The 11,996-nt window shown below is 41.2% G+C and overlaps 1 protein-coding gene across 2 annotated transcripts; it reads right to left on the reverse strand.

Moving 5' to 3' along the window:
- Positions 1-658: 658 nt before the first annotated feature.
- LOC121966965 (uncharacterized) lies at positions 659-3,398 on the reverse strand. 2 transcript variants are annotated; one of them, XR_015778595.1, is made up of 5 exons: positions 3,290-3,398; positions 3,169-3,201; positions 2,642-2,751; positions 1,131-2,378; positions 659-1,025 (listed from the first exon to the last, which is right to left on the reverse strand). XR_015778595.1 is itself a non-coding variant. In XM_088087125.1 (4 exons), the coding sequence occupies exons 2-4, from the start codon at positions 3,190-3,192 to the stop codon at positions 1,520-1,522; spliced, it is 993 nt and encodes a 330-aa protein (XP_087943251.1). In that variant the 5' UTR covers positions 3,193-3,201; positions 3,290-3,398; the 3' UTR covers positions 659-1,519. The 2 variants fall into 2 exon arrangements, 1 of the variants encoding a protein (XP_087943251.1); XM_088087125.1 differs by having other exon boundaries at positions 659-2,378.
- Positions 3,399-11,996: the final 8,598 nt, after the last annotated feature.

The raw sequence follows: 11,996 nt of genomic DNA on the forward strand, positions 1-11,996 counted from the left end.
GACCTTTAACTGACTCTGTGTGTGTGTGTGTGTGTGATAATCACAAACATGCTGCTACACGTCACACATATCACTTTGTTTCGTGCTCTGAATCTTCTCAGGTCATGTGATCACACTGGGGCGTCTCCATGACAACTGAACGGCGTCGGAGGAAGGCCATGAGATGCAGCTGAAAGCTCCAGAAAAAAACAGTGAGTGGATGTTTAGATGTTTTTACATTTTTGGTTTAACTTCTGATTTAACCCTTTATACAAATAAAGTTTGTTATTATCATTATTAACACTTAAACACCTGGAGTGAAATCACTTTTCACAAACATTTAAACCGAGAAAATTGGTTTAAAAAAATCTTTTATTATAATAATAATTATAGATTTATATATTTGATTCTATATTTAAATTGATGCTACAGACGAAAACAAGTTAATCCTTGTTTTCTCTCTCTCTTTTTTTTAGTATTTTCTTAACCCTTCAGTTAATCCATTAGTTAATAATAAATCTGGACCTTCATCATCATCATCGTCACAGGCTGATCAATGATTAAAATAATAATTATAAACAAAATGACATCATCAATAGTAAAGACTGAAGGAATTTTGAGTTGTTGACAGTGTCGTTGAGATTTATTCACTCTAGTGCAACATTAAACAGACGGCACGTACGAGTCCAAAGGTTTTTATTCACAAGAAAGCACGGCTACATAAACACGTTATATCCTAACCTGTGTGTGTGTGTGTGTGTGTGTGTGTGTGTGTGTGTGTGTGTGAGATCAATGACTGAAAAAGGTGCTGTGTTTGTAAAAAGCATGTTGAGTTGCATGTGAGACTGTGAGAAGTGTTAACAAACTAACAACAGTGAAAACAGTGATGAAGTCGAACAGTCCTGCTGAACCGGTCCTGTGGTTCTGGTACCAGTCCATGAACAGAGGGAAAAGCTGCTCTGTGCTGCTTGTTAGCCAGCAGCTGTCCATCGTGGATGAGCCTGGTTCAGATGAGCCTATCTCAGATGAGCCTGGTTCAGACAAGCCTGGTTCAGACGAGCCTGGTTCAGACGAGCGTGGGTCAGACGAGCCTGGGTCAGACGAGCCTGGGTCAGACGAGCCTGGTTCAGACGAGCCTATCTCAGATGAGCCTGGTTCAGACAAGCCTGGTTCAGACGAGCCTGGTTCAGGTTGGGGGGTGGGTGGTCACTCTGTCAGTGGTGTCATTCTAATAGCTGACGTTTTTTGAGGGTCCGTGAATGCAGCGCAGCAGGCAAAGTTTTTTATCTCCTTTACAGCTGAATGTGGATAATTGATCTGGTGATATGTTCACAGCCGATCCGATTGGTGGATGAGAGGAGGTATTTGCAGATTTTTGTAACAGTTTTAGGCCGAACAGAATGAATGGTTAAGTTTCTGCCACTCCTGCGCTATACATACCCCAACACTGTTTTAATACGGCTATAAAGCTGCACAAAGAAGCAAATCGACTGCAGAGTCCAGAGGTCTCAGCAGTCATTTATACATCGACTGAACCACATCACACAGCAGATACCGTCTGACCTCTACTGCCACTTCTACTGCTGCCTCTCCTGCTTTGACTGCGGCTTCTACTGCTGCTTGTACTTGGAGTACTGTATCTGGCTCTCTTTCTACTGATGATGTTGTCTCTACTGCTGCCACTGCCGCTTCTACTTCTGCTGCCGCTTCTACTGCTGCTGCCGCTTCTACTTCTGCTGCCGCTTCTACTGCTGCTGCCGCTTCTACTGCTGCTGCCGCTTCTACTTCTGCTGCCGCTTCTACTTCTGCTGCCGCTTCTGCTGTTTCCTCCCTGTTGAGGCAGAGCATTGTTTTCAACACAAACCTCTGAAACACTGCCATGTGACGAGCAGCTGTGGCACTGAAACTCTAGATTTTGGGGGCTGTAACAGCGGAAGATGTTTCTGAGGCCGAGGCCAGACCCCCCGAGCTCTCTCAGCGACTTTCTCAGGTCCTCTTTAGTCGGCGCATCACCAAACTTGGGCTGATTGAAGACTGTGGTGAACACAAAGGCAAAATCAGTCCAGTGTTGAATGACATTTCTCTGGATGTATCCGAGGATGTTGAACCGGTTGTTTGGTTTTGTGCACTTGTCTCCACATGGGGAGAGGTAAGAGTAGATGAGAAGGAAGCCTTTCTGGCGGTTTCTGATCAATTGTTGCAGGTTTTTCAGAACTCGATGTTCTGCGTGTTCAGGTCCTGCAGGTTTGGCTACAACCACACTGCTTCCCACGTACACATCATCATCTGAGAGCGTGTCTTCAACATTTTCTCTGTAGCGGTCGTTCTGAATGAATCTGTTTGGGTTGGACTTCAGCGGGATGTTTGCAGCCAAACAGAACTGTCCGTTTATTCTGTACCTGACAATGACAGAGGACACACAAGACTATGACAATCAGGCGACCTGTCTGTATATACAAGTTTCTTCAGACTCATTTAGGAGAAGGAAGTAATAAACAACAGAGGGTAAAACATTGATGGATTATCAGAAAAAACTAAAACTATGTGAGCGTACAAATCAAAGGGACGAGACATAATGATGATTGTTTGTTGTTTGAGTGAACTGACTCTTTCTACTTCCGCTAAAAGACACGACACACATATACAATACAAGTTCACCCACTCTGTCCTGATGGCATTCACAATACCAGTCAGCCAGTTCACGTCCACCACGGCAGAACTGCTGCCAGCTGACAGCAGGAACACCAGCAGCGTCCCGGACAGGACACTCAGCTGTTCACCAGACAGACACAGACAGACATGATAACTCACTACAGAGAGAAAACTCAGTAACTCAGCGTTATTACAGAGAAAACTCAGTAACTCAGCGTTATTACAGAGAAAACTCAGTAACTCAGCGTTATTACAGAGAAAACTCAGTAACTCAGCGTTATTACAGAGAGAAAACTCAATAACTCAGTGTTATTACAGAGAGAAAACTCAATAACTCAGCGTTATTACAGAGAGAAAACTCAATAACTCAACATCAACACAGACTACAGCTTTGAAAGTGTTAAATAAGAGCTCTTTCAGACTGAAGTCATCAGTTTTTCTGCTGCAGCTGAACATAGTTTTATTCCTTTTTTGTTCAGCTCAGTAAACTCCAACAAGCTGATAAACAATTATGCAAAGAGTTTTAAAGATTCTCACCTTCCTCTCCAGCAGTCGGTTCATCTCTGCAAACTGCAGCAGAAACAGCAACAAAATTCAAATGATTGTAAATAACCTTTAGTGGACAATCTGGTTTCATAGCTGAATTCAGTTTCGTCACCTGCTCAGATGGACCACGGCTGCTGGTGTCTTCAGTCTGCACAAGTGGAGCTGTTGTCACTGTTTGTTGGACTTGAGGTGGTTTTTATGTGAAGGGGATGGTGGAGGACAGGAAGTCAACATCTAAACCACAAACTATAGAAATGAGGAAGAAAGAAAAACATGAAAGTTAATCACACGTCTCAAACCTCGCTGTCCGCTGAAAACATCTCCATATTTGGGCCTATTCCACAAAATCTTTATGTGATCAGCTTGATTTGTACGCAATCTTCAATATGTTTGAATTTCTGTGCAGATGGAGGCTAAAGTGTCGATCAAAAGCTTATAAAAAAAATAAAAATTTGAATCTCGACCCAGCCTTGTTATTGTGAACAGTCCAAATCCCAAACTTTATTTTCAATCCTTCAAATCAGCTAAGAGACCAGACAAGAAATCTTGTACTTGGTGTAAAAACTCCAAGCTGATTCCTGTAAACGTGTAAAAAACGTTTCTTGTTTTAAATCTAGATTCTGTATCTGTGAGGGACTCATGGTCGATTTTAACGGACAATCTGTTGTCAAATGTTCACACTGAGTCCTAGAGAAGAACATCAGCGGATAAATGAAATGGGTCTCTTTGTTATTATCCTGTAAACCTCCACAGAGATATCACAAATAATTTCATAAAAGCTAAAAGATGAAACAGCTCCAAAATAAATTAACTGCTGAGATGAAATCTAACTGAAGTTACAGCTGTTAAAGACAGAAAAGAGGAAAAGATTAATCTGAATCTGAATTTAATGTGATTATCAGCTGATTATGAACGCAGTTTTAATTCTAGGACCAATGATCAAAACTTTTATCTGAAAACTCGGTGCTACCGTTTCATTTCTCACACTTTTCAACAGCGATTAAAGTCTAGGGTGTATTTGCAGAAGTTTATGGGTTAGCTGCAGAGGTCTAAGGGTTAGTTGCAGAGGTCTAAGGGTTAGTTGCAATGTTTAAGGGTTAGTTTCAGAAGTCTAAGGGTTAGTTGCAGACTGTAGTTTAGACTAAGAGAAATTGTTTTAGGGAAAATACTATAATTCTGCTAAAATTACAACATGACAGAGTTAAAATAAGAGTTTTTGTCAGGTTGATTGTTTCACAGAAATAAAGTGTTTCACAGATTCATAAGTTATGATATACATCTTAAAATGTAGCCTGCAAATGGATTTTAAACATCTGAGTGTTAAATTTGAATGATCCTTAAAACTAAAGCTCTGAATCTTCATACTCAGGTCATGTGGTCGCTTGGGGACATCTCCATGACAACAGAACCGTGTCCATGTCTGGAGGAAGGCCACGAGATGCAGCTGAAAGCTCCAGGAAAAAAAAACAGTGAGTGAATGTTGAGATTTTTTTTATTTTTGGTTCTGATTTAACCCTTTAACACCTGAAGACTTCACCTTTTCTTTTCAAGCTTTTGAAAGAAATCAAGCCAATTTGCTCCGATTTTAAGACTGAAGAAGACTAAAAAGAAACACACCTGCAAACACACGTGCACACACACACGCGCGCGCACACATACACACACACAGTGGTCCCAGGTGACTTTTATCTCAGTTTGCTGTGTGTGTGTGTGTGTTTGTGCGTGTGCGTGTGTGTGTGTGTGTGTATGTGTGTGTGAGAGAGAGCGAGAGAGAATAAATGAACAGACCAATAAACAGATGGTGTCTGTCATCAACACACACACACACACACACACATGCACGCACGCGCACACACACACATACACAGAGCATCTCTCTGTTTCATGAATGTTAATGAGCTGCAGGTGTGGTGGGCGGAGTCAGAGTCTCTGGAGGTTTCCGTGTGAACAGGTGAGCCTGAGAGTCTGTCACTCCTCGTTTCTCGTTTCCTTTGTGTCTGATTTTTCTCACATCATTTATTGATTAATTGACTGGTTGATTGATTGGTCTCTCGTGTGTTTTTTGCAGCATCTTCTCCTGCTGACTTCAGGCAGACAGGTACGAGTCACATTCATTCAAGGTCTTTCAAGCACTTTTTCAAGCACTCATCTTTGCTTTTTGAGGGTGAAATTGTTTTCTCCGCAGCCAAGTAATGATTACAGTAACTAAAGTCACAGTAACTGAAGTCACAGTAACTAAAGTCAACAGTAACTGAAGTCAACAGTCTGAGTATGGTTTATTTCCTGAAATGTAATAATCCAGTCACTATAATAGTCTTAAACAAAATAATTTAAATGTGATTAAATGATATCGATGCATTTTTTAAATGTTCCTCAGATAAAACTTATTTTTCTTTGTGTTGGACACAATCTGTGGACTGTGAGACTGAGACGTTTGTCTCCACTCTCAGCCAGAGTCTCAAAAACTCACGTAAGAGAAAAAGCAAAAATAAGAAATAACTGTGGAATCCCCAAAATCAGCGAGTACGAATGAAACAGATCTGAAATCAGAGCAGAGATCCGAGAAAGTGGAGACAAACGGAGTTTAGTTTGTCCTCGTTCTGTCTCCTGCTGCTCATTTTCTCCTGCAGCTAAAATGCTGTTTCCTCATGTACATTTTTAAGATGCTGAGCTCATTTCACACACAAACACACACACACACACACACACACACACACACACACACACACACACACACACACACACACACACACACACACACACACACACACACACACACACACACACACACACACACACACACACACACACACACACACACACACACACACACACACACACACACACACACACACACACACACACACACACACACACACACACACACACACACACACACACACACACACACGCGCGCACACACACACACACACACACACACACACACACACACACACACACACACACACACACACACACTGCTGCCAATAAACCATAAAGGTGCAGATGTTTTACTGCAGGACACACTGACAGCTGTGTTTGTGTCTCTCAGTGTCTCTGTGTCTCTCTCTCTGTTTTTGTCTCTGTTTTTGTCTCTGTTTTTCTGTGTCTCTCTGTCTCTGTCTCTGTCTCTGTCTTTGTCTCTCTGTGTCTCTGATGGTCCCTCGTCCCCTCACCTCGTCCCTGTATGAGGTCATCAGGTTGATTTAGTGTCTGTGCAGCAGATCTGTCACATATGGATCCTCGTTATTTACACAGCTGCAGGAGACAAAGACAAAGGGACAGAGAGACGGACAGATGGACAGACGACGAGCTCAGCTGATCATAGTCTGCTTAATTCTCCCCCGATAAATAAACACGTCCACAATATTGCTGATATTTCAGTTGCCGATGTTTCAGTTGCTGATTGTTCAGTTGCTGATGTTTCAGTTGCTGATTGTTCAGTTGCTTATGGTTCAGCTGCTGATGTTTCAGTTGCTAATGGTTCAGTTGCTGATTGTTCAGCTGCTGATGTTTCAGTTGCTGATGGTTCAGTTGCTGATGATTTAGTTGCTGATTGTTCAGTTGCGGATGGTTCAGCTGCTGATATTTCAGTTGCTGATGTTTCAGTTGCTGATTGTTCAGTTGCTGATGTTTCAGTTGCTGATGGTTCAGTTGCTGATTGTTCAGTTGCTGATGGTTCAGCTGCTGATATTTCAGTTGCTGATGTTTCAGTTGCTGATGGTTCAGTTGCTGATATTTCAGTTGCTTATGGTTCAGCTGCTGATGTTTCAGTTGCTGATTGTTCAGCTGCTGATGTTTCAGTTGCTGATATTTCAGTTGCTGATGTTTCAGTTGCTGATATTTCAGTTGCTGATGTTTCAGTTGCTGATGTTTCAGTTGCTGATTGTTCAGTTGCTGATGGTTCAGTTGCTGATATTTCAGTTGCTGATGTTTCAGTTGCTGATGGTTCAGTTGCTGATATTTCAGTTGCTTATGGTTCAGCTGCTGATGTTTCAGTTGCTAATGGTTCAGTTGCTGATTGTTCAGTTGCTAATGGTTCAGTTGCTGATGGTTCAGCATGTTTCAGTTGCTGATTGTTCAGTTGCTGATGTTTCAGTTGCTGATTGTTCAGTTGCCGATGGTTCAGCTGCTGATATTTCAGTTGCTGATTGTTCAGTTGCTAATGGTTCAGTTGCCGATTGTTCAGCTGCCGATGTTTCAGTTGCTGATGTTTCAGTTGCTTATGGTTCAGCTGCTGATGTTTCAGTTGCTAATGGTTCAGTTGCTGATTGTTCAGTTGCTAATGGTTCAGTTGCTGATGGTTCAGTTGCTGATGTTTCAGTTGCTGATTGTTCAGTTGCCGATGGTTCAGCTGCTGATATTTCAGTTGCTGATGTTTCAGTTGCTGATGGTTCAGTTGCTGATGGTTCAGTTGCTGATGGTTCAGTTGCTGATGGTTCAGCTGCTGATATTTCAGTTGCTGATGTTTCAGTTGCTGATGTTTCAGTTGCTGATATTTCTGTTGCTTATGGTTCAGCTACTGATGTTTCAGTTGCTGATGGTTCAGTTGCTGTTTCAGCTGCTGATGTTTCAGTTGCTGATATTTCAGTTGCTGATGGTTCAGCTGCTGATATTTCAGTTGCTGATTTTTCAGCTGCTGATGGTTCAGCTGCTGATATTTCAGTTGCTGATGGTTCAGTTGCTGATATTTCAGTTGCTTATGGTTCAGCTGCTGATGTTTCAGTTGCTGATGGTTCAGTTGCTGATGTTTCAGTTGCTGATGTTTCAGTTGCTGATGGTTCAGTTGCTGATGGTTCAGTTGCTGATGTTTCAGTTGCTGATTGTTCAGCTGCTGATGTTTCAGTTGCTGATGGTTCAGTTGCTGATATTTCAGTTGCTTATGGTTCAGCTGCTGATGTTTCAGTTGCTAATGGTTCAGTTGCTGATTGTTCACCTGCTGATGTTTCAGTTGCTGATATTTCAGTTGCTTATGGTTCAGCTGCTGATGTTTCAGTTGCTAATGGTTCAGTTGGTGATTGTTCAGTTGGTGCTGGTTCACTTGCTGATGTTTAAGTTGCTGATGTTTCAGTTGCTGATGTTTCAGTTGCTGATTGTTCTGCTGTTGATGGTTCTGCTGCTGATATTTCAGTTGCTGATGTTTCAGTTGCTGATGTTTCAGTTGCTGATTGTTCAGTTGCTGATGGTTCAGCTGCTGATATTTCAGTTGCTGATGTTTCAGTTGCTGATGGTTCAGTTGCTGATATTTCAGTTGCTTATGGTTCAGCTGCTGATGTTTCAGTTGCTAATGGTTCAGTTGCTGATTGTTCAGTTGCTAATGGTTCAGTTGCTGATGGTTCAGTTGCTGATGTTTCAGTTGCTGATTGTTCAGTTGCCGATGGTTCAGCTGCTGATATTTCAGTTGCTGATTGTTCAGTTGCTGATGTTTCAGTTGCTAATGGTTCAGTTGCTGATTGTTCAGCTGCTGATGTTTCAGTTGCTGATATTTCAGTTGCTTATGGTTCAGCTGCTGCTGTTTCAGTTGCTAATGGTTCAGTTGCTGATTGTTCAGTTGCTAATGGTTCAGTTGCTGATGGTTCAGTTGCTGATGTTTCAGTTGCTGATTGTTCAGTTGCCGATGGTTCAGCTGCTGATATTTCAGTTGCTGATGTTTCAGTTGCTGATTGTTCAGTTGCTGATGGTTCAGTTGCTGATTGTTCAGTTGCTGATGGTTCAGCTGCTGATATTTCAGTTGCTGATGTTTCAGTTGCTGATGGTTCAGTTGCTGATATTTCTGTTGCTTATGGTTCAGCTACTGATGTTTCAGTTGCTGCTGGTTCAGTTGCTGTTTCAGCTGCTGATGTTTCAGTTGCTGATATTTCAGTTGCTGATGGTTCAGCTGCTAATGGTTCAGTTGCTGATGGTTCAGTTGAATTTTCTGATCTCAGATCAGGTGATCTCGTGCCATAGTTTCTCCCCCCCCCCTCGTTGTTTTGGCTCAAACGCTGAAGTCTTCTGCGGCTCGTGGTTCATCAGGCTCTCACTGAGCGTGTGCAAACAGCTCGCTGTGATGATGTCACTGACCTCCTGCAGGCTGGTGACAGAGTTCAGAGTTAACGATGTCTGTGGATTTCTGCACGCTGATTCGTTAAAGAATCAATGCCGCAGAATCAGAGGCCTACATTACCCAGAGTGCACCTCTCCCTCTGACAGCTGGGTGTCCCAACACATCCACATCTTTAATGACATCACTCGAGGACAATTGTCGGACACTGAAGGGTTAATACTTCCGTTTAATTCAGCAGGAGACACAGAGACGCTGAGGGACGATTGTCTCTGACACTCAGTCATTCAGATTTCACCAAACTGACATCCAAAAACACGGAGAAAAGGTACACCAAAATATAATGATCTTTAACCTTTAACCACTCTTCAAAATCAAGCTTTAAAAATATTAAACATGAATATGATTTCCTGCTTTCATTGAGTTAGTTTTTAAAGCAGCATCGGTCCTAATCATGCATATCAAATATTCATTAATTTACAAAATTTTAACCCTTTAAATGCCAGGTTTTTGTCATGATGCTACTATGTTTTTCGGTGAAAAAAAATCCACAAAAAAATGAATTATTTTCCCTATATCCTCCATGCTTGATCTGTGAATGTAGCTGCTGACAGTCTGGGATATGTCAGTGTGTGAGTGTAGCTGCCGACAGTCTGGGATATGTCAGTGTGTGAGTGTAGCTGCTGACAGTCTGGGATATGTCAGTGATCAGCAGCTACATTGACTGTGACAGGTCACCTAGTGGAAATAGCATGTATTTCCTCCATATGCCAAATATGGTCAAAATGACCTCATCAGGTGGAAAATAGTCAAAATGACAAATTCAGAGTCAAAAGCCCAGAATGACACCCAGAAATAATACAAGTCCTGTTTTTCTGCTCTGATGGCTGTGGGATCAAAAATGTCAGTTTGAATGGGTTTCAATGGAGCATTTTTGGACCTGAACAGTCTGAATGTAACTATTTAGTTTCCACAGTGTATTTTAGACTATACACTATTAGTCTGTATTTATATTAGTGTGTTCACATGAAGCAGAGTGCAACATTTACACAATAAAATAACCCTGAAATCGACATTACACACACACACACACACACACACACACACTGTTCAGGGTCACTGAGGTCTTTGTCTCGTCCCCCCCGCTGTCGTCTGTTTGGGTTTCTGGTCTCTTGTTGAACTGGTTTTGTGTCGAGGTCAGCGGCTCAGCTGGGATTATCCCAGTCTGCAGGACGCTGACACATACACACACACACACACACACACACACACACACACACACACACACACACACACACGGTGAGCTGAGGCTGCAGGAGGATCAGACTCTGAGTTTCAGCTTCAAATGTTCAAACACCAAAAATAATTTCACAAAGACAAAACAATTCAAACTACAGTATAGATTTAAATGAAATATATTTTCTAGTAAAACATAAACAACGACTGACTGAACTGAACATTAACAACAGAAACAACAGATCAACAATTCAAGTCAGTTTAATATATAAAGTCCATCATCTCAAAGCTCAGTTTGTCTCAGAGGGATTCACAGCAGAGACGTCCCTCTGTCCTCTGACCCGCGCAGAGAAGGAAAAAAGCAAGAAAACTACCTATGGTTTGTTTTAAAAAATTAAAAAGAAACTTTAAAAAAAAATAACTTAAAAATAGTTTTTAAAAAATATGAAAAAATGAAAAAAAGAAAAAAATTACCTGAAAATAAGTAAAAAGAAAAAGTTACAAAATGAAAATTACTTAAAATTTAGTGGAAAAATAAAGTTTAAACAAAAAAAAAAACAAAGGAAGAAAAGAAAACAATAAGGAAATTACCTGGAAAAAGTTCTTTTGAGAGAAAAATTAAACATCAATTTAAATATATAATTATGATCATTATGAGTCTAGTTTTATGTACATTTAAAAAAAATAAACTTGCAATTTGTGGAACATTTGAGCTGCAGCTTTAATTGATGCTTCTGCAGAACTTTTTAAAATCCTCATCATCCGACTGATCAGGCTGCAGATCATCAATAACTGAATCTGACCTCACTCACATAAATACGATATCCTCACAGAGTGTGTGTTGTCACAGACAGACGGGTGGAGGCTGAAGGGTTAACTGTGATCAGCTTCCTGTCTGTTGAGTTAGCTGCTGCCACCACACTCTACTCTTTTAATGTGAAAACCAGAACAGGAAGTGTGACATCACAATGAGCACTCAGTGAGCGTGTGCAGCTGCAGAGCGCCACCTGCTGTCTGACAGGTGAGCGCACACCTTTGATGGCACTCTGCTGCCCCCTGCTGGTTCACACACACACACACACACACACACACACACACACACACACACATACTGACTCACTGCACAAGTGAGGAAGAAGTAATCGGATACTTAACTACAGTTAGAGTACTGATACAAATAACATAACTAATAACAACTGATATAAAAAACATGTTGCGATAAGAGACAGTGTGTGTCGGTGAAGTGATGATGAAAAAATGAGCCAAAAATGAACAAGAAATCACTTTTTTTTAGCAATTTTTAAAGAAAGATAATTAACCAAAAAAGGCAATAAGATTCAGCTTGTTTAAGGTACACTCCAAATTAATTAATACAAAACGGTTAAAAAAAATGCCCGAATTATCCGGGAGGGACGCTGTTATTCTCAGCTGAGGTGTGATTCATAGAAAACAACAAAAAGCAAAAGAGCAAACAAACAGTGCAGACAGTTTAAAAGACGTCGCTAACATCAGCAAGAGAAAGAAAAACAAAACAATGAAT

This window comes from Plectropomus leopardus, chromosome 14 (assembly GCF_026936395.1).
Source record: "Plectropomus leopardus strain MGB_pleo_1.0 chromosome 14, ASM2693639v1, whole genome shotgun sequence".
In the NCBI taxonomy this organism is placed as follows: domain Eukaryota; kingdom Metazoa; phylum Chordata; class Actinopteri; order Perciformes; family Serranidae; genus Plectropomus; species Plectropomus leopardus.

Excerpts from the sequence above, each read along its gene's own strand:
- LOC121966965 (XM_088087125.1), bottom strand. The coding sequence starts at position 3,192 with ATGAACCGACTGCTGGAGAGGAAG. Across the intron at positions 2,752-3,168 it reads ACCGACTGCTGGAGAGGAAG|CTGAGTGTCCTGTCCGGGAC; the intron begins GTGAGAATCTTT and ends TCTGGTGAACAG. Across the intron at positions 2,379-2,641 it reads GTGAATGCCATCAGGACAGA|GTACAGAATAAACGGACAGT; the intron begins GTGGGTGAACTT and ends TGTCATTGTCAG.